Genomic DNA, 24,571 nt, shown 5'->3' on the forward strand with positions numbered 1-24,571 from the left:
ATGATGATGGCAGCGCCCAAACATTATTCATCAGTTACTGTGTGCTAAGCATCAGATTCTGCAGAGGCATTTGGGCTAAAACAGGCAAACTTCTACCACTAGATGGCGCAGTAGACAGCGCTAACTGAGCCTCTGAACCTGGCATCAGTATGATGGAACATAATGAAAGCTGAATAAAACATGACATGAACAGATCTGATGAAGGAATGCTCAACAATTATTTTTTCAGACATGAAAATCATCAGCAGTTCAAAGGTCACTCTCAAGTATACATACAGAGTGGACCAGTTTTTAACAGATGTCCCAAAGTGAGCAAAAGAAAGAGAAAGGCGGTGCAGCAGTGACAGTGTGGCTCTGCTGCAGGGAGCAGTCCTCCTGACCGCCTCATCACTCCTTTCTCGGACAGCGGCGCACACTGTGCTTGAGTTTTATTTGAATAAAGCTGACGTGTGTTTGCCGGTTTGTGTGGAAGGTCACGTCCCTGAGGTCGGTGGCACATTCCTGACGGACAGAGAACAGGACCGCACATCATGTAAACTCTCAGGGTGTCTGGCTGCAGCCGGAGACGTGACTGCGCCGCACATGTGGACAGATGTTATGACAGGATGGACTCATGGGAAAATGAAGTCGACCGCGAGCAGCTATGTGGGCTTCAGGTCATTAGGTCTGTTAAAAGCTGCTGTTTGCAGCACATTTAAACATTAATACACTGTCCTATTAACAGTGAGACAGCTGGAGGATAAAGAACATGACTGGGACCTCACAGCAGCGCACCTTCGATTATGACACATCACTAGAGGCCAAAACTCTGCACGTTTTCTGAGGTTTCTGTCTTTTAATATTAAATTTCTTTATAATGTAGCCCTTCACTCAAAGGCTGTAGTGTGCTCTCTGAATCCTGAGCTCCCACCACATGTTCAGTCACTTCAGGTTCTTGCTCCTCTATGGAAGCAGCACAATGTCACCTATACGTAGAGAGAACATGTCTTTGTGCAGGATAACACAGTTAAAAGATAGAAAACCTACAAAGACACAGCTGGATTTGCCACTCTGTGTTTGAGCTGGAGAAAGCTGCATAACAGCCAGCAGCTTGTTAGAGCAAAGACTTTGTTATTAAAAACTGAAATGTGTACACTAAAAGAAGGATTTTACAGGACGTCACAGTGCCACAGGACCCTGGGACGCTCCTGGCTCCATGCAGAGTCCGATCTTTGCTCCTGGTTTTGAAGAGAAGCAGCAGACTCAGGCCTCTCGGCTGAAGCTTTCTTTGAGAGGCTGGATGTCATGTATGTAACTCATTTAAATAGCTTTGACTACACTGATGCCAAATCTGAAAGGGTCTGTAAAATGTAACTCGTTTAAAAGACCTCTGGCAACAAGCCAGCTCACACTCACACACACACAGCTACACTGCGCCTTTGTACTAATCCCTGGCTCTCCACATGCTGTTGCCACCCAAGGTAAAAACCCCCCACAGACAGGAAGGAGGGAGTCTTCAGCCGAGCGGCTGAGCGTGTTGGACAAACTGCCTCAGCAGATCTGGACCTCACCCAGACCTTTTGTACGGAGGAACAGAGCTGCAGACTCTGTTAGCTGGTGAAAGGGTTCAGAGCAGAGAGGAGAAACTGAGACGAGGAGCGCTGAAAGAAGAAAACAACACCTGCACAGGTCATTTAATCTGGAAGGCTTTCTCTGGGAAAAAGTGAAATGGTCTCACCGAACGATAGAAAAAAAAACGTAAAGAAGATTAAGATTAAATTACTTGTTAAGATGAAGTGGAATGCACGTCTAAAGGCTGCTGCTCCCAAAATGCCGCACACACTGATTCATGTTATTAATAAAATATTAGATTCGGAGGACCCAGTACTGAGCTCTGGGGTACTCCTAGAGTAACGTCAAACCATTTACAGTGGTCTTTCTCCCTGTGTTATGATGTGCAGGAGCTCATAGACCTCTGGGGTCTCAATAAGGTGTAGTCACAAAGCACAAACTGATCCAACCAATCACAAAGCACACCGCCTGAAATGCAAAGCTCTGCTCTAACTTCATAAAACTCTGATTACAGTGACGGCTCATCTCACCTTACACTTAAACCCAACATGGTTTCCTCCCATCCTGCTTTGCTGGGATTCATTCCTCCCTTTGGTCACAGTTCAGTCAAATTATGAAACTCCGAGCAGATAGATCCCTCCAAATCCCCGGAGAAAACCTCTCAGCCATGTTTATACAGGGCCCTGCTGCAGGCTCCGTGACCCCCAGATGCCTGAGTAATTAACAAGGCTGCAGACTATTGGGTTTGACCCCACATGCACCTCTGGGGTCAGGAGGCCAGGGACGCACTGCTGGGTCGGGGGCTGTGGGCTGTGGCACCTTCAGCCTTTTAGTCTCATCTGGACTGCTTTTGGACACAAACCCATTCTACAGAGTTTGACCTTTGATGGTACAGTGAACTATTCTTCACATCCTCTCACGTGTTTTACAGGTTCACACAACCACAGGACACCCAGCACGTAAGGCCCAGTCATTTCCTCATGAGGACAGTGAGTCCCATGTGAAATGGTAGAAAGCGTCAGGATTTATAAAACAAATATAAAAAGAAAGACCAAGCAGCACTAAAGGTGGGGAAACAACCACATAACAAAATGCAGTTCCCCCTGCGGCCTCTGGGGGTGTTGGCTGAAGACTCCACACAGCTCCTCAGACTTTGGTGCGATCTCAGTGGATTCCTCCACATGTATTTAAAGCCTATAGAACAGACAATGCAGCTGAAGCAGGAAGCTTGAAGAGGCATTAATATGCGGACACTCTGTAAAAGTTAGACCGACACCTCGGGCATTAACGAGCCGCTGTAACAGCCCCCGCTCTTCTGGTTTCAATCAATGCTCAAATTCAGATCCAACACCGAGGCCGACTGTGGTGCTCCAGCTCATCTGAGAGGCGGGTGGAGGGCGGGTGGAGTCAGGCCTTCCACACAGGGACCAAAACAGGGAAAACGAGTATTTCTGTTTGGACAAACAGCATCAGTGTTTCTCTTCAGGTCACTTCCAACCATGAAGTGCAGCCCCGTATGAAACATGAGGTAATAAAGCTCTGAGTTAAAGGCCTGAGCCTCCTGTTTATTGCTTTATTATCCAGATGAAAACCTGCCATGGTGGCATTCAGTCTGAAGGTCTGGAGCTTTTCCAGGAGTTTCTTCATTCTTGCTGAAATCTGCAGTAAAAACCCAACAGGAGGTTCTCTGTAAAATAATGTAGCAGGTATCTGCATCAGTGGAAACGCAGAGTGGCATTCAGGAGCATTAACGAGCAGATGGCTTTCTGTGAGCCGGCTTCCTCCTCCTCCTCCTCCTCCTCCTCCTCCTCCTCTTTTACACCAGCTCCTGTTTCATTCGCCTCCCTCTGCCTGGATCTGATTACCCACCATCCCTAAACCCGACCAGAACACTTCCTGCACCGTCTGAAAGTGCCAGCTTGCAATTTATAGCTCCTCATCCTCACACACAGAGGGGGTGGGGGTGCTGCCATGTTTTATGAGGGTCTGTGCTGAGGTGACTTTGGTGTTTTTGGCGGGACAGAGCTGTGTGTGTGTGTCACTGTGAGCCAGGCCACGCACCAGGACCTCCACTGGAGGTCAAGCTTCAGGGTATCAGAGACAGCAGGAGTCAGAGGAGGGCGGTGCGTGTGCTCCTTGGAGAACTCACTGTGTCATTGAGTCTATTTTCACAGACAGTGAAGCAGCAGGTTGTGTTTGAGCGGACAGTTAAAGGTCACCGCCGTGCCTCTCTGGCCCGCGTGGCTTCACATGCTGCTTTCATGGAGAACACGTTTCTCAGTGGCAGCGCCTACGACAACACAAAGTGTTTGTGTTTACGCTTTGCTCTGCTCACCACACATTCTTCCCACTGACCAATGTCAGACAAAAGACTTTCTGTGTCCCAGCTGGACGGACGGACGAAGGCAGGAGGACGAGGTGAGCAGAGCTGTGGCATTTAAAGGATAACAGACAACAAACATGTTATCCATCCTCACAAACTCAAAGCAGCTCATCTTTACAGTGGACATGTGAGTCTCATTATTCTCAGCAGCCATAAAACAGGCTGTAAACTAAGCGTTCGCTAATTGTTGGTAAAGCTGCAGGCAGACTGTAGAGCTCTACACATTCACTGAAACCTTTGAGCTGCAGGATGCACCGACAGTCAGCTGCATCTATTGTTTTCTTACATAATTCACTTTTCTCTGTCGCCATGTTGTGGCCAGAACAATCCCACGTATTCAGGATACCTCGATGACCACAAACACAGCAGCTCCTGTCTCCTGTATCCGCTCTCTGCTAAATCAGGGGCCAAATATTATCATTTCTCAGGAGTAAAAATAACTTTCTTCAGAACTCAGCGGGACGAGAAGGTCTCCGTCTGTCTGAGGAAACAATGGAGCACATGTAAAAGCTGCAATCAAAGAGGAAGGATGTGAGGAAGGAAAGCAGTGCATGCAGATAGTAATGGTGTGTGTGTGTGTTGTGACATGTAGTGCTGAGATCCTCAGAGGTGCAGCCAATTTGCCCAGGAGACTTGAAACCTGATTAAACACCAGAAAAACCTTTATTCAAACGGCTAATTAGACGCCTCAATAAAACCTCTGACAAGAAGGGCGCAGAAACCCTGAGAGGGAAACGAAGTCAACATGTTTGGGGAAATTTGGAATTTAAATTTGAATGTCTGACGTCCAGGATTATGGAAGTTTTCTACCCCCTGGTGGCTAAACATCTTTTCAAATTTCAAAATATAAAGACGAGCAGAGCAGGATCACCAACCTGATCAGGACACACTGGTTCTGCAGCCTCTTCCACAGCGAGCGGTAGCACTCGTTAGCGATGGCGAAGATGTGCGGGGAGATTTCGCCGAGGTGGTGCTGGCTGTACAGCTCCACGGCTGGCCGGTCATACAGGCCGGGCAGCGGCTGGTACGGGTTGACTGCTGCCAGGATGGAGCCGATGTAGGTCTGTGGATCAGAGAGAAGGAGCACCATGCTGTTAGCATCAGCTTACAATGAGCTAAGAAGCTATACATAGACATTGTGTAATTCTGATTTATCTGAATTGATGATTCAGATGTGTGTGTCCACACAGACATTAAAAACACAGCAAAAGACAAAAACAAAGGCCATGTTCGGAGCAGGCTGGAGGGATCACTGCAGCCAGACTTTCAACCATAAGACCATCTATCCATCCATCACCCAGACCTCCCTAGCACTATCTTCCAGCTCCTCCTGGGGCATCCTGAGGTACCAGGCCCTGGATCAGCCTCAGGGTCTCTGCTCAGAGGGCCTAGCCTGGTAGTTGCTGCCTGAGAAAGATCGTCTCATGGTTCTATGCTTGCTAAAAGTGACCTTAATATAATGCAATGTTCAACCTTCCAGGCCCTGGAGAGATCAGAGTGAGACCTCCATAGCTCTTGATTGGAGCATCTCAGCTGCCGGACTCTGCTGCACATAATCCAATATCCCAGATAGAAGCACACTCATAAAACCCCTGTTAGGCTCCCAGAAAGGTGGACAACAGCAACCATAACAAGCAGCCGAGCATGTGACCTCACTGAACACCGCTCTGACCAGCTCTCAGCAACACAACATGTCATCTTTCAGTTTTCTTCTCACAATCTGGCTTCAACTTTCAAAATAAACTGCTGAAACAGAAGTGGGTGCAGCCTGAAGCAGCCTTGGTGGCAGCATGGATGCTGTGGTTAACATATAATGTAATAAAAATAACATCATCTGTAAACAGCTGCATATGTCTGCTGCTGTGGTAAAGGTTACAGCGGAATGATGCGGCAGTCACAGAGGAAATGCTGTCAGAGACATCACCATCACCATCACCATCATCATCATCATCATCAGCAGCAGCATCCACCTGAGCATGGAACCACTGATGCAGCCAGAGGTGCAGTAAACAGAGGAGAGCAAAGGGTTGGAAATGAAATGAGTTTATCCCAAACAAGCATCCTCAAAGTGACAAACACAAACAGCAACATCACAGCATCATATTCTAGAGGAGTCAACAGATTGATGCAACCAAAACATCTCCTGTCCATTTTTGTCTTAAAGGTGATGATGCATTTTAAATTAGTTATTTAATAATAATAATAATAATAATAGTTATATTGTTAAATTAGTGTAACTTCTCTTTACAGTCCGATAGCAACCGAAACATCAGCCAATCCTCTGGGTGGACCCTGCGCGGAGTATTGGCTGGTTGTCACTCTCTTCCTGCTCTGTGCACCAGAGAGGTACGTGCATGATGGCTGAAGTCACAGACCGCAGCTCGTCTTCAGGTGATGCGCGTCCATGTGATTGGAGGCGTGGCTTCGGGGTGAGCTCCGAGAGAAAGGGGCGTTTGTTTACTTTTGAAATCTGGCTGACTCTTACTGAGATTTTTCAAAATCTCCTCCCCTACCTTTAATGTCTCATGTCGTAAATTGTCAAAAGCTGATGGTGTGTAGGAAGGACACACAAACTGCCACAAGAAAAGAATTATTTATACACACATGTATGAGTGTGTACTTTTATTTTTACAGTCACCGATTCAAATATCAAGCTATTCCCTGCAGCGTGTGTCTATTCAGTTTACACAAAGTAACGCACAATATCTTAAGAAAACTTAGATGGTTCTTCTTCAGATTTCGCACACTTGAACTCAAGGATGGATTGATTGGAATTTGGAGGTCAAAGACAAGTGGCAGCCTGCGGGGCCGATGCAGAGGCTGGCGCCCAAAGTCCCCACAAAGTCCTTCGCTTCCCATGCGAAAGGAGAGGAGAAAACTGCCCAGAAACGAGCACACAGCAGATCTGCAGCGAGGTCAGAGGAGGAGCTGTCAGCTCATAAATCTTTTGAGCCAATAGCAAAATGGGACTTCCCCGTCATTTTCTAATTACCACATGCAGCAAATAAAACCTTCGCAGTCAACCTCTGACATACGAAGATGATACTTCAGATAAAACTTTGATGCTAAGTGTGCGACTCAAGCCCAGAATCTGATTACAGCGGTGCACAGTGTTCCCATGAGCATGCATCAGGCTCTGGGAGTCTGCTGCCTGAAGCCAGAGCAGAAATACACCAGGCGGAGGGAGAGAGGCCGTCTCTGAGTCTGGTCCTGATCGTCTCCCTGCACTGAAAGCAAACAGAGCTGTCTGTTCTGTCAGTCACACGTGTTTCACTGCTTTCTGGCATTTTCCCCTTCTTCATGCTTATTTTGATGGTTGCTGTTTGTTTTTGTTTTAATTCCTGTGATTCAGTTATTCAAGTTGATTCCGCTGCAGCGTCTAAGCCCAGAAACCAAAACCAGAAGAGTCCTCCTTCCTTAATATGGAGGTCAATCAGTGAAGCACTGCTGGCTCTGGACAGAGGGGAAAAAAAGCTCCTGCTAACGCACGCCGCCGGGCCTGAGGTGAAACACGGCGCTGAACTCAAATTACAACCATAATAGCGATAATTGGATTAATGTGCATACCGATGCATGGAGCAGGGAAAGAGCAGCAGCAGTAACATCACAGCACAGCCGCTCTGTTTGTGGTCTCTGAGACGCAGAGACGGAAACTCTTACAGGGACGTCCTGAGGAGGGAGGAGAAACGGTTCTGGAGAGCTGCTGCTGCTTTTTCCACAGAGCAATTATAATCACCAGAAATCAGAAAACCGCTGGACACAAACGTAACGCAGCTTTAGGTCGGCAGTGTGTGAGGGAACTGAGCAATAACACAATAACATTACAACCCTCATGTTACTACACAAACATCATCTTCTGTCCCTAAAGCTGAACCTCAGTCAGTCGAACCATCACAGTAAAAGATCATTGTTCTAGTGCAACGAGTCAATTATCTGAAATCAAACGTTTTCTTTTCATCCAGTTTATGCTGCATGTCTTCCTCTCCCTCTCTCTGTTCCCAAAGAAACCAAAAGCGGCTTCATTTTCTCAGTCCAAAGAAAACTTTTCACATGTTTGTGGGCATCAACGTGTCTGCAGCACAGCAAAAGAGGAAATGCGTGACAAAAGGTTCTAAACCATTACAGAACAACAAATCCTGCCTGACTTTCAGCCATGAGTCTGGACTTCATGCCCCTGTGGGATGCTGTTCTGTCTTTTGGTGGGAACTACTTTCAGCTGCAGATTAATACACAGTCTGGATTCTGAGAAGTTGCCATCCTCTAATCTGAAGACCTGCCCACACAGTAAATGTTGTAGACATGCTTCTTCTTTATCAAAACACACAAACATGTTCACCACCTGCTCTGCTCACACTGACCCATGTCCCACTGACTGACTGACCTACATTCAGCCTGGATGCAAATACATTTGAATGGCAGTTGGATGGATGACAGGTTTTACATGACAAAACCATGCAGGCCCAGGCTGCACTGCCTCTGTGTGTGTGTGTGTTAGAGTGATGTACAACAGACCACAGATGAGCATGTGTGTTATCTCTCAGTGTGTAAACACAGCGGGCAGCAGCCTGCTCAGGTGAAGCAGTCGGCTCAGACATGTAAGAGCAGTAAAGTTCGTCTTCCGCCGGCCGTGTAAACAGTTTACAGTCACGGCTGATATCTGTCTCTGAGGCCCACATGCAGCGGTCACAGCGTCACGTCATGTTTGACATTCTAATGTGGAGAAGACTCCGGCCTCTGCACCCCGTGACAGCTGTGAGAGGAAACTCAGCGAGCCTGAAGTCACAGCAGAGGAGTGAAAATAACACACGTCAATATTTTTCTGTTCAAGATTTCACAATATTTTCTTACTCACAGAGCGCACTGTCCTACTGTGGCAAGGTATGATGAGTCTGCACACGGGCAGACTCATCAGAAACAAGAACTTGTTTTCCAATGAAAGAAAAATCTCTCAATATCACAGCCGCTCTGTTTGTGGTCTCTGAGACACAGAGACGGAGACTCTTACAGGGACGTCCTGAGGAGGGAGGAGAAACGGTTCTGGAGAGCTGTTGTTTGTGCAGTTTAAGTCGAGGCAGAGAGACTGTTCGGGGAACACAAAGAAAAAAACGCCAAGAAGACTGCGGCTTGTCTTATTTGTAGACAGAACATTGTTCACAGGAATTTCAAAGCGAACCTTAAAAAAGAAGGAGAGCTGCTCTGAGTGTTTATCACCTGATCTGCCTCCCCTTTAAGAAAAGTCACGTTTGCTCCATCGGAGGTCGACACTCACACGAAACACGTTTAAGACAAATGCCTTTGGGTGAAGTCATGCCCGGCCTTAACTTGATGAATTACAAGCATTTGGACTCAATTAGGTTGAGACCCCTGTTGGTCTGTCCCAGTAACGGTTTCCGTGGCAGCACCCTGGCTGAGAACTAATTGGCTGTGGCTCTCATCAGAAGCCCCTCAGCCTCCATGTGTGGGGTCAGATCCTCTCAGCCATACCTCAGAGGTGACGCAGGGAAAGTGATCCCCACTCCGTGCAGTGTGTGAACAAAACCTGCTACACCATCCTGGATGGAGGGAGTTTAGAATCGGGAATCCTAGCTGAGCACAGAGTTAGATCAAACACTGAAGAGGGACTCATATTTATTATCATAAAAGGCCAATGAGGACCTAAAGAGAATCCTGAGTGAAGCTGCAGTGACGGTGTGTTTACAGAAAGGTGGCAGTCGCTGCTGATGGTGTAACTGCAGAGCAGAGGCAGGCACGCAGGCCATCACACATCCAGAAACTACGACGGAGCCAGATAAATGCACCGAGAGGGAAATCAAGACCAGATGGAGAAAAAAACTCAGGAGGACCAGAGGAAACACGAGCCGGCCAACCTGCCTGACTGACGGCAGGAAATGTAAAAGAGGAGGAAACGCACTGCAGCGGCGGAGTTAGGAATTCTTCAGCGATTAAAGCGATCCTGATCCACGGTTTTGGTTTAATATAGCAGCTGATGGACGTGTGTGAAAGCCGGTTTGTTCAGGAACAGAAAACTTCCCACTTTCTGCTTTATTTATGACAGATATCATCATAAAACTGTGGTTTCACTGCAGCTGAAATAATAAAACCAAATGTATTTACAATCAGGGTCTGTCTCCTGGATGGAGCAGATGGAGTCATAGACTGTATATAAAGATGGATGACATGACGTCATCTGCTAAACCCACCTAGCTACAGGTGATGCAGCTACATGAACTTAGTGTTTATGGATTAACATTGAGGAGTGTTGGCTAAAAACAGTCTTTTCAAACTGCTATGGGATTACTGTACCCCACGGCCATTCTTTTATACCAACACACATCCCCCACCCCATCAAACATGTGTCTCTCTCTGCACATTTCATTGTCAACACCTCCACAGCAGGGGGTCAGTCACATCAAGAACTCTTTATTCCAACCAGGGACTTTTTCTGTCCGTGTTTCAAACACATGAACAGGATGACACTGTTTAATGGCAGGAAGTTCCCTCACTGCTTAGTGTGTCTGTGTTCACTGATTATTCAGTGTTTTTATTTATACACATGACCGTAAGAAGGTGACGGCCTGATCCAGCTCGACAGAGTCAGCTGTCTGCCAACATGATCTATGTGTTTCCAGTCGGTGGTCTGACCCCCTTTTATGAGGCCAGTTAGTTGTTTGCACTCTGATGCATGGTTTAGGGGTGAGGGTGAATTTGTTAGAGCGATGATGATGATGATGATGATGAACAGTGAGTCTGAGGAACAGCTTGTGTTTGCACAGAGGCTAGGCTTACAGGAGTTCATCACATAGAAATCCACAGTAATGCTGTTATAAGGAACGTTTTAGCGTTATAATCTGTATACAGATTATTAATTGATATAAGGAAAGGTCAGAATCTGTAGGCTACAAACATGAAACCCTGTGGATTGTAGTGAGGATGCAGTGCTGTCTGCAGGCTGGTCTATTAACCATCCAGTGCTTCTCATCTCATTGATGAATGAATGTTTCCCCAAAGTGTTTTCATACATACATACATGGACATCACCAGGGTGAAGTTTTTCCACTTACAAATACGCACACAATTACGCCGAGTTGTGTTGACTCCAAACCACGAAAACAATGATCATTTTGCCAAAAACCACATCTCAACCTCAGCTGAAAACCATAAAAGTCACACATTTGAACTTATTGACCAAGCCGAGAGCAATCTGTCCAGCAGATTCCAGACAAATCTGTTTTTCTGTCAGCAACACATCACAGCGGGCGGGCGGCCTCTGCCAGAGATTAATTAGCCAAAAATGCTGCAAAACCACAGGTTGCATCGTGTGTTCCTTCAAAACAAAAAAGGGTCAACGTGATCTAAAGAAAATCCACCTGTGGCCTTAATGTGACAGGAAGTGACCTCAGCATGGAGTATTTACACAGACAGCCCACAGGAAGTGACATCAGGACAGCGTTTGGTTCTGTTGGCTGGGTTCTTCACATCTGACAGTAATCAGGGCTCCGAGCTGAGCAGTTGGCTGAAAGCTCCGAAATGTAGAAGTATCTTCCACACACAGCGTTTAAGGAGGACTGAAGTGTGTTTGTGTTTCAGAGCGTGTGTGTGGGAAAATCCTGACACACAATCTGAAGGTAAACCTCCTGTTTTCTCTCAGACATCAAAACATAAGTGTGGGACAAAAACTGATTTTACGACACTGATCCACAGTTTGCCCACGACCCACTCTGCAGGCAGGCATCCTCAAACGAGGTGATTAGCAGGTTAATTATTCATGGGCGTAACTCAGGAATGCTAGTTTTAAGTTGCAGCCTTCTCCACATTCCAGCCCTCCGCCGCCTACGTTCATCCTCACAGTTATGAGCTGAGGCAGAGTGGAGCAGCAGCTGCCTGCTGCAGTCTGTCAGCGCACCGGCAGCCAGCGCTAAGACTTGTTAAAATAAGCCAAGCGAGTCGCGACATTGAATCCACTCTGCACTGAAACCAGAAAGCACCAAGCTGCATTTTCTGCTCACTTCCTATGATAATCTGCACACCGCCACCTGTGTTCTGGCTGATTACAGCAGGCGCTGCAGCCCGTCCTCATCAGGAAGAACTGAATAATCTATGAAAGGATGTGGATGCAGTTCAATCCCCACAGACGTAAAAATCTCCACCAGACACACGCTGCCCACAGCACTCTGAGAGTCAGAAGGTCTTTGGATCATTCTGACACACCACAAGGACAACCTTTTCAAACCTTTAACGTCCGTCATATCTGAAACGTTTACATTGTGACATTATCAAGGCCCCTTGAGGCCCCTTTGGGAAGCAGCCCTGAAAGACAACAGTTCTAGTCCTCAACAACGTGTTTCCAGCCACTTGCGGCACATACTGCGGTTGTTCATCATCATCATCATCATCATCATCATCATCATCGCTCTAACAAACTAACAAATTCACCATCACCCCTAAACCATGCATCAGAGTGCAAACACACAACTGGCTTAAAAAAAACGGGGTCAGACCACCGACTGGAAACACATAGATCATGTTGGCAGACAGCTGACTCTGTCGAGCTGGATCAGGCCGTCACCTTCTTACAGTCATGTGTGTACAAATAAAAACACACACTGTAACCAGTGAGGGAACTTCCTGCCATTAAACAGTGTCATCCTGTTCATGTGTTTGAAACACGACAGAAAAAGTCCCTGGTTGGAATAAAGAGTTCTTGATGTGACTGACCCCCTGCTGTGGAGGTGTTGACAATGAAATGTGCAAAGAGAGAAACTGTGTGTGTGTGTGTGTGTGTGTGAGTATGGAAGAAAAGATGAGGGGGAGTCTGGAGGCCATGTTGGATAGGGTGGGGGATGTGTATGTTGGTATTAAAGAATGACTGTGGGGTACAGAGCGACTCAAAGATTCCTGAGTGAAAGACAGTGAAAAAATGAGGAGACAAAATACAGTGTGTGTGTGTGTGTGTGTGTGTGTCTGCGTGCGTGCGTGTGTGTGTGTGCATGCCGCTTCCAGTGGAATCTGCAAGGAGACGAGTGAGGCCACCAGTCGACAGTACAGCTGGTTACAATCACACACACACACACACACACAGTCTAAATCCCTGTTCAACTGTCATGCTAATGCTAAAGCAAAGTAGCTCTGAGGCTGTTTAGCTAAAACACAAATATTTTTTCAGTGAAACAATCCAAACTAAACACTTCAAGCTGTCTGCTGCAGCGAGTGTGTGTTCTTACACCTCGTAACAAGGCTTTCAACCTCTGGAAAACACAGCTTGAACGGTAGCTGCATTCTTGTGAGATTTGTGACATCACATTCTGATAATAGTTTTTTCAGTTTAGCTTTACGTGCTCATAAGAACGACAACAAACCTCCTCTGCAGCCTGTTAGGTTCCCGGTACCTGATTTGTTGTGGTTAGCTCACGATAGTCGCTGATTGACGGATGATTCACCTAATCGGTCTTATCGCAAATTTGCGCCCTCTTGTGGTCACAGTGGGACTTGTCATGATGGTAACTTTTACATAAAGCAACAAAGATGAAATAATAAAGTAGATGAGATTGAACAGCAGACCATGCTCATTAATTCTCCTTATTAATTCTCTAAGAGGTCAGCAGGGGGGCTTTAAGGAGTTGTGGGGGCCCCTGACAGGTTATGACAGGGGGCCCCTCGCTCTGATGTGTCTGACTTCATGCATTAAGCCCGTCACCTCACCTTTCTCTGCCCTTTAACACTGCAGGAATGTTTCCAGGAATGTTAACAGCATTTATTAAAAGAAATGTATATGCTACACACACACACATATATATATATGTATACATATGTATATATATGTGTGTATATATATATATATATATATATATATATATATATATATATATATATATATATATATATATATATATATATATATACACACGTATATGCATATACATATATATACATATGTACACTCAACAAAAATATAAACGCAACACTTTTGTTTTTGCTCCCATGTTTCATGAGATGGACTTGAAGATCTAAACTTCATTCCAGATACACAATATTACCATTCCTCTCAAACATTGTTCACAAATCTGTCTAAATGTGTGATAGTGAGCACTTCTGCTTTGCTGAGATAATCCATCCCACCTCACAGGTGTGCCACATCAAGATGCTGATCTGACATCATGATTAGTGCACAGGTGTACCTTAAACTGCCCACAATAATTATACATATATATACATATATACATATATATATATATATACATATATACATATATATATACACATATACATATATATATATATATATATATATACACACACATATATATATATATATATATATACACATATATATACACATATATATACACACATATATATATATATATATATATGTATATATATGCGCTCACACACACACACAGGCTGCATATCACTGCAGCTTTTTCACAGAAGTGTGTGTTTTCCTGCTCCACAGGGATTTTTTTTATTAAGATCTGACGCTGACTGTCAGTGTGGACTAACTGTAAACTGTCTTTTTTACATTTCTCCTGTGTCTTTAAGGGCACAGGCTCCTGAAAAACACACTGTTCTCTGGAAAGCCTCAGCTGTACACATGTCCAAAAGTCCGGACAGCTCTCTGGCATGAAAAGGCCACACTGTTTATGAGCAGGAGGAGAACAAGAAGAAACATGCAGTGACACAATCCAGGAAGCATCCAGTGGTCTGTGTGCAGAGCCCGTCTGATTTTCTGCCTCTGAACTGTCCCCTCGTCCTCATGGCAGTCATGATTAGCTAACAGATTCATATTTGTTATTCTCTTTGGTTCAGAAGGACCCACTTCTCTGCCCCCCCTCCTCTTTATTCCCCTCCTGGACTGAAAGGAAAAAGCCCCGTCAGGGTGCAGTTTGGGGCGTCTGTGATGAATTGATTGGATAATTTTGACCATACGGGAGCGCTCAGATGTGATTAAAGTAACGAGATGGCATTTGTCAAAGGTTAGTGCGGCTGAGGCGAGCGCAGAGCAACAAGGCTGCCTTTGTGGCCGGTTTGTTTTGCCTGGTCAGGTTTAGTCATTAATCCATAAGCACAAAATGAGACAGTAACGCCTGAGAGCCGTGTGTCCTACATACTTCTTGACCCTGTACAGTTTCATGGTTTCTGTACTCTGACTCTGGTCAACGCTAACAGAGCAGCTTTGTTTAAAGTCTAATTAGCTTGCTGTGTAAAGCAGGACACCGAAGGATTAACCATGTATGGGAATGCACCATGTTTTGTTAAATGTAGGTTAATGTATTGTTGATCAGTCCCCGCACCATTAAAACATGCAGAGCTGCAACAATCCATCAGTCTATGATGAGGAACTGCAAGTTCCTGGACTGGGGAGGGATTTCGTGATGGACCAAAGTGATGTTAGTTTTCAAGGCTAGCTTTTGAGGTTTTCTACACATCAGAGGTGCTGGAAATGAGCTAAATGACCTAATGACCTAATAATCCCTTCATAAACACATGTAGGCCCATCTATCAGAACAGAGATTTGCATATTCACCACACATTGTGCAGAGTAACAGTTACATTCTCTATCTATCCTCCTCACTGTGGTTTACATGCTTTCACCCGCTCTGCCTCCCAGCCTGGACGACACTGCTGCTCTCAGATCTGAGCCAGGACCCGCTAGTTCCGTCCAAACCCCACTGAAGCCACGGCTCAAACACCAGCCTCTAAACCAAACAACAGAAGTCAGCCTCCTCTCACTTGGAGCCTTCTGCCTCTTGGCTACCACACTTTGTTAATGTCCAAACGACCTTTAAATAAAAGCAGTAAGACCCTCTCAGCTGCTTTCTGTTTTACCACCTGTGCTTTTCATCACCTGGTCAACGCTGCAGAAACAAACCTTAAACCCAGCAGTGAGCGTGCACATGCCAACAAACACAACCATTGGTTTTCTCTGCTCTGGATGAGGTTCCTCTGCCAGGGCCGAGCTACATTCGTCTCCTGTTTATGCACATCGACGCTGCAGAACTCACCCACCTGCACAAACACTCTTTTAATACAATGCAATCAAACTCTGACTTTACATAAAGTCCTTCAAAACCTTTTTTTGGGGGTCTGCACCCTTTAAGCTCGGTCTGAGGGCAGAACAGCAGCATGTAAAATGACTATTGGCACAGTCCAGAGCTTCACCACAAGAGCTGGAAATAGAGATCTGATGCAATACAGAGACATTTATATTTTTATAAGTAAGAACTGAAGACAAAGGACTATTTAAAACCTGGTAAAATCCCATTTCAAAGTGCCAGAGACCTCAGCCAGGTCTCCCCAGCTCAGACAGAATGCCCCATTATGAATGTGTCCTACATCAGAAAGACGAATGTCTCGCAGCGCCGCCCGAGCTGACCCTGGACCCTGTGCTGAGGCGGCCGCTGGTGGAATGTGAGAACTTTTCAGCTTTTTTAGGGCACGGACGTGTGACGATGCTGGGAAACGGGACAGCATGAATGTGCGAGCTCACGCAGAGAACAATGGATGCAGGTGTCCATACAAGTGTGTGGTCTGAATAATCACTTTGTTTACAGAGGCCACGCACAGCATCAAGACTGAGAGCTGAACAGCTAATATTCAGCTTCGGGTTTACATTCTGCATTCCTCCCCACAGCTAAGACGCCATGATCGACTCACATGTGAGCAGTGGTGGAGGACACCACCTCCATGCAGAGTCTGACCTCACATCAGTCCAGCACAGCTGTATGAACTGTATTCATAAATGTACAAGTAACTACAGAGCCTGTAGAAATGTAGTGGAGTAGAAAGTACAGGTAACAGCTGCAAAATGTAATGGAGTAAATTATTTTTACTTAAAGTAAAGTATAAATACATAAAAATTTACTTAAGTACAGTAACTAAGTACAAATACTTAGTGAGCAGCAGTCACATGACAAACATTCAGTTTGTCTGAGATCTAAATACCTACTGTACAGACACAAATCTGGAGTCAACACCAAAACTATGCAGAACGTCATGACAAGTACAGAACACTATGTTCACTGTAAAACTCATAAACCACCTGCTGCGTCTGCACGTGTGTTAAACACACCTGTCAATCAGCCTCACACGCACGTCACCTGCGGACTCACCGCGAGCTCTTTGTCATAAATCACAGAAACCTTTTTTGACAGGATGTCCACAGGGAGAATGGCTGCATACCACACGTCTCTGTTCACGTACAGGACAGTCAGAAGCTCCACATGACCTCTCACACGTGCACGTGGAGGCGACCTGTCTGAACGAGCCGCCTCCCCCACCTGTGTCTAGACGGTAATCACAGCTGTTACGTCACGACCGAGCGACTCCAGCTTTTCATGGGAGACTCCTCTTAAATGAAGCCAGTGTTCCGTGACAAACTGATGGTGCTGATAGAACTGACATAGTTTTGGGTTGACGTGCCTCCACGCCTCCGTGCTGATCGCCGCCTCAAGAATTTACCGTGTGAAAGTGAAAGATGTGTCAGAATTCACCTGAGGCATGCTGGGAAATGTCGCGTGTGCGGCTGGTGGGAGACTTACATAGATGTGCCTCTGCTTGTAACGCAGGCAGAGGTTGTGCATGATGGCGCCGTCGTGAAGGTCCTCCAGGGTTGCCATGTCCTCCACCCCTCTGATGCTGCTGTGGTGCATGGGCTGCACTTTCTGCCTGGTGAGCGCATTCTGCTTGTAGGTGTACACCTAGAGGACAACACAGCAAACACAATGAATACTAACACACAAACATACAGACACACAACCAAACATCGCCTCTGCACCTTTGATCTGCCCCCTTTTGCTATAGTAGCTTTATTTAGTAGCACATAGTGGGTTGAATTAAGAGATTTACACAGCTAGCAGCTATAATTAGCATCACATGTTTGGCTTTATAATGTCAGGATGAGCTGCCAGGACAGAATCATTTTCATCACAGTGAATTTCCTTCTGATTGGTTCATTTAAATGTTCAAAGATGTGGAGTTCATGGGACCAATATTTAGTTTGGAATAAATACTCAGCATCCACTGCTACTCTGCTAAAGAGGCGGGGCAAAGAGGAGACCATGTGACATGAAGACAGGAAGTAGCTGCTCAGTCTTTGCTGCTCCGATTCTCCCTGGGATTTCCTGGGATGCTGCTAAATGGTGGGTGGTGACTACTATGTAAATGGTGCTGACCAATCAGCGCAGACAGAGCTTTATTGCAGGCTTATTTACTACACCTTCATTTTCTTTAAAATCCCCCCAGAGTTTTCTTAGAGTATCCGCTCAGAAACACTTGTTTAAAGCCACAGGAAGACATTTATCTCTTCACCCGAGCAGCTTCCTGAGGTCCTGTTCACAGGAGAGCTGATCCGTGTCTCCTTCCTCTTTCGGTCGGCTTCAGTTGTGGGTCATTTATTTGCCTTTTAGAGGCCAAACATTGACGTCATGTTCAGCAGGTTAATGCTTAAGATTCAGCTCTTTCAGCGTTTCCCAAAGGAAAACAGCAAAAAGTCCACGAGTCCACAGATAGCTGCAGAAACCACATGACATTTCTCACATTCTCCACATTTCACGTATTAAATCATCAGGATTCGCTGGCCTTGCTTTACTTCACTGACACTCTTATCAGGAACCAGCTGCAGTGAGAAAATCCCTTAAAGTCCACAGCATAACTGCATATTTTCATGATGCATTCGTGATGATGGAGAACAGAAGACAGGAACACGGGATTCTGAAGTGAACATTAAGCCTGGATAAAGGCTCAGTGAAACAGGACTGATGTGATGCTAACGGTCTGTCTGTACGGTTTACAGCAGGTGAAGTCTGACATACAGTCCACAACACAACCAGCACAGAGGAGACAAATAGCAGACAGCAAAGGGTTAATCTGACCCTGAGCTGGTGGAAAACACGAGGCAGGAGGTGGAGGAGGATGACAACACCAATGAAAAGTGACGACTGATAATCTATGTTAAATATTGTCACATAAAAATCAGAACTAAAACCATTTACACACACACACACACAGACACACACACGGCTGTCTGTGGCTGAGTGGTGACCCACTGTGACCTGGCAGCATCGGGGGGGACTCTTCCTGAAGACAGCAAGTCTTTGTCTGAGGAGTCAGTCACATCTGACCCCAGCTCCCTCACACACACACACACACACACATTAACACACACACACACATTAACACACACATTAACACACGCTGCCTCCCAGCTTCCTGTCAAGACTTCATTTCCCACATTCCTCCATCAATGATGGAAGCGAAAGAAATGAGATGGAGGCCTGCTCTGGTTTGTTCGTCAGGCCCGGTCTGTCCAGGTGAAACCGGTTTAAACATATACAAATAAAAAATATCAAAAAAAGAAGTAAAGTTGTGTCTTTGTGTCTAATAAAAGGAACGAGAAACACTGTTTACATTCTGTGACCTGAACCGTTACAGGGAGCTAACAGACTGACATGTAAACATGTTTACAGTCAACAGTCCTGGAGAGCACAGTGAGCCGCTGTTAGCACACCTCCACCTGTGAGCCTCACACCCACCTCCGCCCGTGGGCCTCACACCCACCTCCGCCCGTGGGCCTCGAACCCACCTGTGAGCCTCACACCCACCTCCACCTGTGAGCCTCGAACCCACCTGTGAGCCTCGAACCCACCTCCGCCCGTGGGCCTCGAACCCACCTGTGAGCCTCGAACCCACCTCCGCCCGTGAGCCTCGAACCCACCTGTCGGCCAGTGGAGAGCTCCACCTACTCCTGCTGCCCTCCCATCAGTGATCCACTGCTAATCCCTCCTGCTCCACAGGTGTGTGTGTCCTCATGTGTTGAACCCGTGGCGGTGATGTGGTCACATGTTCTTTTGTGTGTGTGTGTGCGGTCATTGTAATTCTTAGATTTGTGTGCGGCTGCCAGCCATCTGCCGTGTGTAACTGGAGATTTGTGTCATCTGCTCAGCGTCAGAGCAGATGTGGATCGATGTGGTCGCTCAGGGAGACACATCAGACTCAGCCACAGTTAACAGGTGTCACTGACATAATGCTGACACCGAGCAACACATTGTTGAACCAAACGGTGAGTGAGACTGGTAAGTAATTAAAGATGTGAAAGATGTGGTGTGTTTAAGGGTCCTTCAGCGGTTGTGGATATGTGTGTGTGTGTGTGTGTGTGTGTGTGTGCGCGCGTGTGTGTCACGGGGTTGCTCTCGTCTTGCTCGGGTTTCAGAGTTTGTGACGGTGCAGACTCTCCTCCTCCTTCGCTGACTGCAGGACAATGCAGCAGGAGATGAATGGTGATCCAAAGAGCAGCTGCTGCTTTTGATGAAGATGATGGAGGAGGAGGAGGAGGAGGGGGGGGGGTGAAGCTTGAGGCGAGTGGAGGGTTACCTGAGAGAGAGAGAGGGGCAGCGAGGGGCCTCAGATGTCCCTCCTAATGCCACATAATGAGTTTCAGTGCTCCTCCTCTGACAGGCGAACACTCAGAGCCATCATTACATGTTATTGAACCGATCAGCTGATTGTTGAGGGCATTCAGGTGTCATGCTAGCAGCTACTTCCCGCTACTCTCTAGAAGAGTTAATTGTTAAGGTAAGTCTGTCTAATTTGTCTGAACATATATGTGAATTCACTTTCCTGATCCACGTAAGTAAAAACAACAGTTTATCCTGACGGCTCCTCCTCCTCCTCCTCCTCCTCCTCCTCCTCAGTGATGCTGTCTAATGGCTTTGTTTCACACAGATTTACTCCTGTTAGCATCTGTCGCTAGGCTTAGCGCCGGGCCCCCCCGGCTTTGTTTTCCAGGCGCAGACCCTCTTCATCTCTTCCAAAGACAACTGGATCAATTAGAGACCTAATTAGGTCAAAGTCTGAGGACAACTGGCGCTCCAGTGAAGGCCTGAGGGGGCGGAGCTATATCAACAGTGTCAGAGCCGGTCAGGAACATGACTACTGTTAGCACTCACAGATTATCTGTGGACATGCTCATTATATCCATCCATCCACGTTCTTTTGCTTATCTGGGGTCGAGCTGTGGAGGGAGCTGCCTAAGCAGGGAGGCCTGGACCTTCCTCTCCCGGCCACCTACTCCAGCTCCTTCAGGAGGATGGCAAGGTGTTCTCAGTCCAGCTGAGAGATATAACCCCTTCGGTCTTGTCTTCGTAGACTGGACATGGTCAGGGAACATCCAACCCAGGAGCCTGAACCACCTCAACAGGCTCCTCTCAATGTGGAGGAGCAGGGACTCCACTCCAAGCTCTTTCCAGGTGACCAGTCCCCATCTCTTACTGAGAGTCCGGCCAGCTGGTGAAGTTTTCAGCCACTTGTATTCACCATCTCATTCTGATGGTCAGTACCCACAGCTGACCACAGGTGACGGAACGACCAGTGAATTAAGAACAGCATCACAGTCCACATAAACCTCCAATACAGGCATGAAGGTGGAGCATGAGCTGAGGTGGAAGCAGGAAGCTCACGCTGTGATCTTTGATTCAGTATGAGAATTGTTCTAAATATGATTAAAATGAACGATCCTGCAGAAGGCTGACCTCTTCATATTTACAGTTTAAACAGTGTGGGACCATCACAGTGTTCAAGACTCTGTGAAGCATCAGCAGCTTCAGTGTAACGGAGTCTCTGAGTGAGCGTGATCCAGGAGATAAGAATGTCTTAATCTGCCAGTAAGTCTTCGGGACAATACGCCAGCTCGACATGAACCTAAATCCCTCGGTGCTCACATTTACAGGCCGTCCTCTGGTAGCGACCCTCTGCTGCTCGCCGGCTACACAGGAAGTCTTTGTTAAAGCTGTCAGCACCGAGAGTTAATCCACCCAAACGGCCCTCGCAGGTTATTGTTTGTTGGGCTTTCAGTTAAACAGGAGAATCGGGGGCCAGTTAAACTCACCGACTGGTGCAAGCCCTAAAAAGGAAGAGAGTGCCGATACTGTTCTGTCGGCTTCAAGTTTATCAAATAATCATAACTATACAAATATGAAACTGTGCTGAGACTAAAAGTATTCTGCTTCAAATCTTCCTGATGGATCGATTCATTTTGTTGCTTACTGATGACACAAAGCCACCACTGCATATGGTCAAAGGTATGTGGACACACAGCCTCCATCTGTGACTGCTGGCCTCCATATTTCTGGTTCCGGTCCAGCCTTCAAACACAAACTATCAAGATCATTTCTTTGAGTTTTTTTTGTGATGACAAACACACAAAGTTGTCATCTATGAATCGGTGAATGGAAGTTTGGACTGTTGGCGTGGAAACAGGAACATTTTCAGGACTTTTTGTCAGAATCCCCAGCGTGCCCCGGGTTCCACACGTCTTTCAGCCTCCTTTACATCCACTGATTTGACAACACAGGGATCAGAGACAGCAGCATGTGGGGTTTAGGGGATTTGCTGCATCTTCAGCTGATCCTAAATTATGAGCCGGTCTCTCTAAGTGTTGCTCTGTGGTCAGAAAGAAGTGGGAACAGTCTAACTGTGTTTGTATCCAAACAGAGAGGACCGGCCTGTGGACCAAAAAGCATCACATGCTCGGAGGAGTCTGCAGCAACAGAGTCATTGTGTGTGTGTTGTGACAGATCACTCCACCAGGAACAATGACATAAATCCCCTTCCTTTACTCTGGTCTATTGTCAACAGTGCTGGGTCTTTGTGTATTTTATGTCCAGTTTAAAGGGTCTTCTAATGGTTCTCACCTGTCCGTAGTCCGTGGCAAAGACAACAACACCTCCAGAGCAGGAGGACACAGTGCTGGGAAGGTACTGCTCATCCTCCCGTAACCACACCCACTCCCCCTGCAGAGAGAAGAGACAGATTTAGGTTAAACAACTGTAAGATGAAGCAACAACGGCTTCCCACTGTACCTCCATTCATTTTAACTTGGTTTAATATCTGCATGGTCGCCCCTCACTACTGGCAACACAAGACATCAGGATCCACCTGGGTGTCCTCCCTGGACCACCTAACTGTGCTCAGTGCTCTGAGTTTACCTTTTCCAACCTGCAGCTGAACACACACACACACACACACACACACACACACACACACACACACACACACACACATACATACACACACACACACACACACACACACACACACACACACACACACACACACACACACATACATACATACATACACACACACACACACACACAGGAATACTTTCACAGGTTGAGCTTTGTGCTTCGATCAGCGCTGACTCAGTCTGATCAGAGACTCTAGGTTAGGACGACCAATCTAAGGTGACACAAAACCCATCATTTCAGGATGTGGATCTGATTGGCCACACAACATGAATAAGAAAAGTCATCATGTCATCCATGTGGCTTTTTTACGCGTATCGTTAATCTACAGTCGACATGTGGTGTCAGACAGTCCGGGTTTCTATGCCTTCTTGTTCTTCAGACACTCGGCTCTAAAACGTGTGTCCTTCCTACATGTAGTGCTCTGTTTGTGGTCTCTGCTGATGACACCGGTTTGACGTTGCCATGGCGTTACCAAGACAGTGACCTTTCTCAGATCAAACCAGGGTCTCTGCACTCATGACAGCGCTGCAGTGTCGAGTTTCTCCACCTGCAGCCAGGCTGCCGTCGCCCCGGAGGCCCGTAAAGCTGCATGTTTATGGATGCTTTTTAAGGGCCGACAGCGGGGCAGAGCCTGCAAACACTTTTTTACCTGTTGACCTGTTAAGTTTACAGCTCCTGGTTGCCCCCCGGCTAACAGCTGGAGGTTTAATCAGTGGAATTCCCCGCTCTGTGAGTGAATCTGAGGGATTCAGGAGTCTTGACTGCATGTTTGAAGAATCTTTTGTTCAGACCAGCAGATTATTTATGGATATGTTTGTTTGATGTGAAACAGAAATTACAGAGTGAAATATGACTGAGGTAAAGAACCGAGAGGCCCTTAAAGGGAATCCCTCCTAATCGCATAGCCACATGTGCCGCTGTTCATTAGCGTGACAGGCTAATGCTAATGGGAAAAACAAGCACTGTGCTTTTGTGAGACCCCCCCCCCCCTCCCTCTCTTTGAACACGGCATATAAACAACCTTTGACCCACAATCCCTCACTCACATATAGAGCAGTGTGGCAGGAGTGAAGAGATGAATGAATGTCACAGACACACACACAGACACACACACACACACAGTAAAGCTCAGGTTTGCAGCGTCAGCAGTGGATCAGAGGGGAGCCGTGTGTTGTTCTAAACCTTCGCCTGCCCTCTCTGCAGAGGCGAACGGCTCGATTCAGAAAGTCCTGAGCCTCCTGGGGAGAAATAAACGTGACGCTCGGAAGAAACTCACAAAAGAAACTTTTGAATTAACTGTTTTTGGGATTGTAGACATCATTTTGAATGGCTCTTCTCTCAGTCTATCCACGATGGCACCACCTGAGTGTCAGCTTGTCGCAGCAGCTCCTTATACTGAAATTATGCAGACCTGTAACTCTGCTCTAAACTTTTTACTTTTTATTATTTATTACTATTTTCACTTCACAGCATTTAGTAAAGTCTACCTATTTATAAATGAATGAAATACCGTCTACTCTCACTACACACACACAGTGACAGACTGACTTGGTTTTGCTCTTTTCATGGGACTTGGAAGTAAAAGTTCATATTGTAGTTCATTTTAGAATTTCCA

At 46.4% G+C, this 24,571-nt stretch overlaps 1 protein-coding gene across 2 annotated transcripts in view; it reads right to left on the reverse strand.

The window, feature by feature from the left end:
* myo10 (myosin X) overlaps positions 1–24,571 on the reverse strand; it is a 75,110-nt gene that overhangs the window by 24,278 nt on the left and 26,261 nt on the right. For both annotated transcript variants that reach the window (XM_028427025.1, XM_028427026.1), the window contains exons 2-4: positions 22,621–22,719; positions 17,473–17,631; positions 4,810–4,997 (exon numbers count right to left, since the gene is read on the reverse strand). In XM_028427025.1, the coding sequence (XP_028282826.1) occupies positions 4,810–4,997; positions 17,473–17,631; positions 22,621–22,719 (446 nt within the window). The remainder of the gene's footprint in view (positions 1–4,809; positions 4,998–17,472; positions 17,632–22,620; positions 22,720–24,571) is intronic.

The sequence above is a fragment of the Parambassis ranga genome, chromosome 17, assembly GCF_900634625.1.
Source record: "Parambassis ranga chromosome 17, fParRan2.1, whole genome shotgun sequence".
NCBI classification, from domain to species: Eukaryota; Metazoa; Chordata; class Actinopteri; family Ambassidae; genus Parambassis; species Parambassis ranga.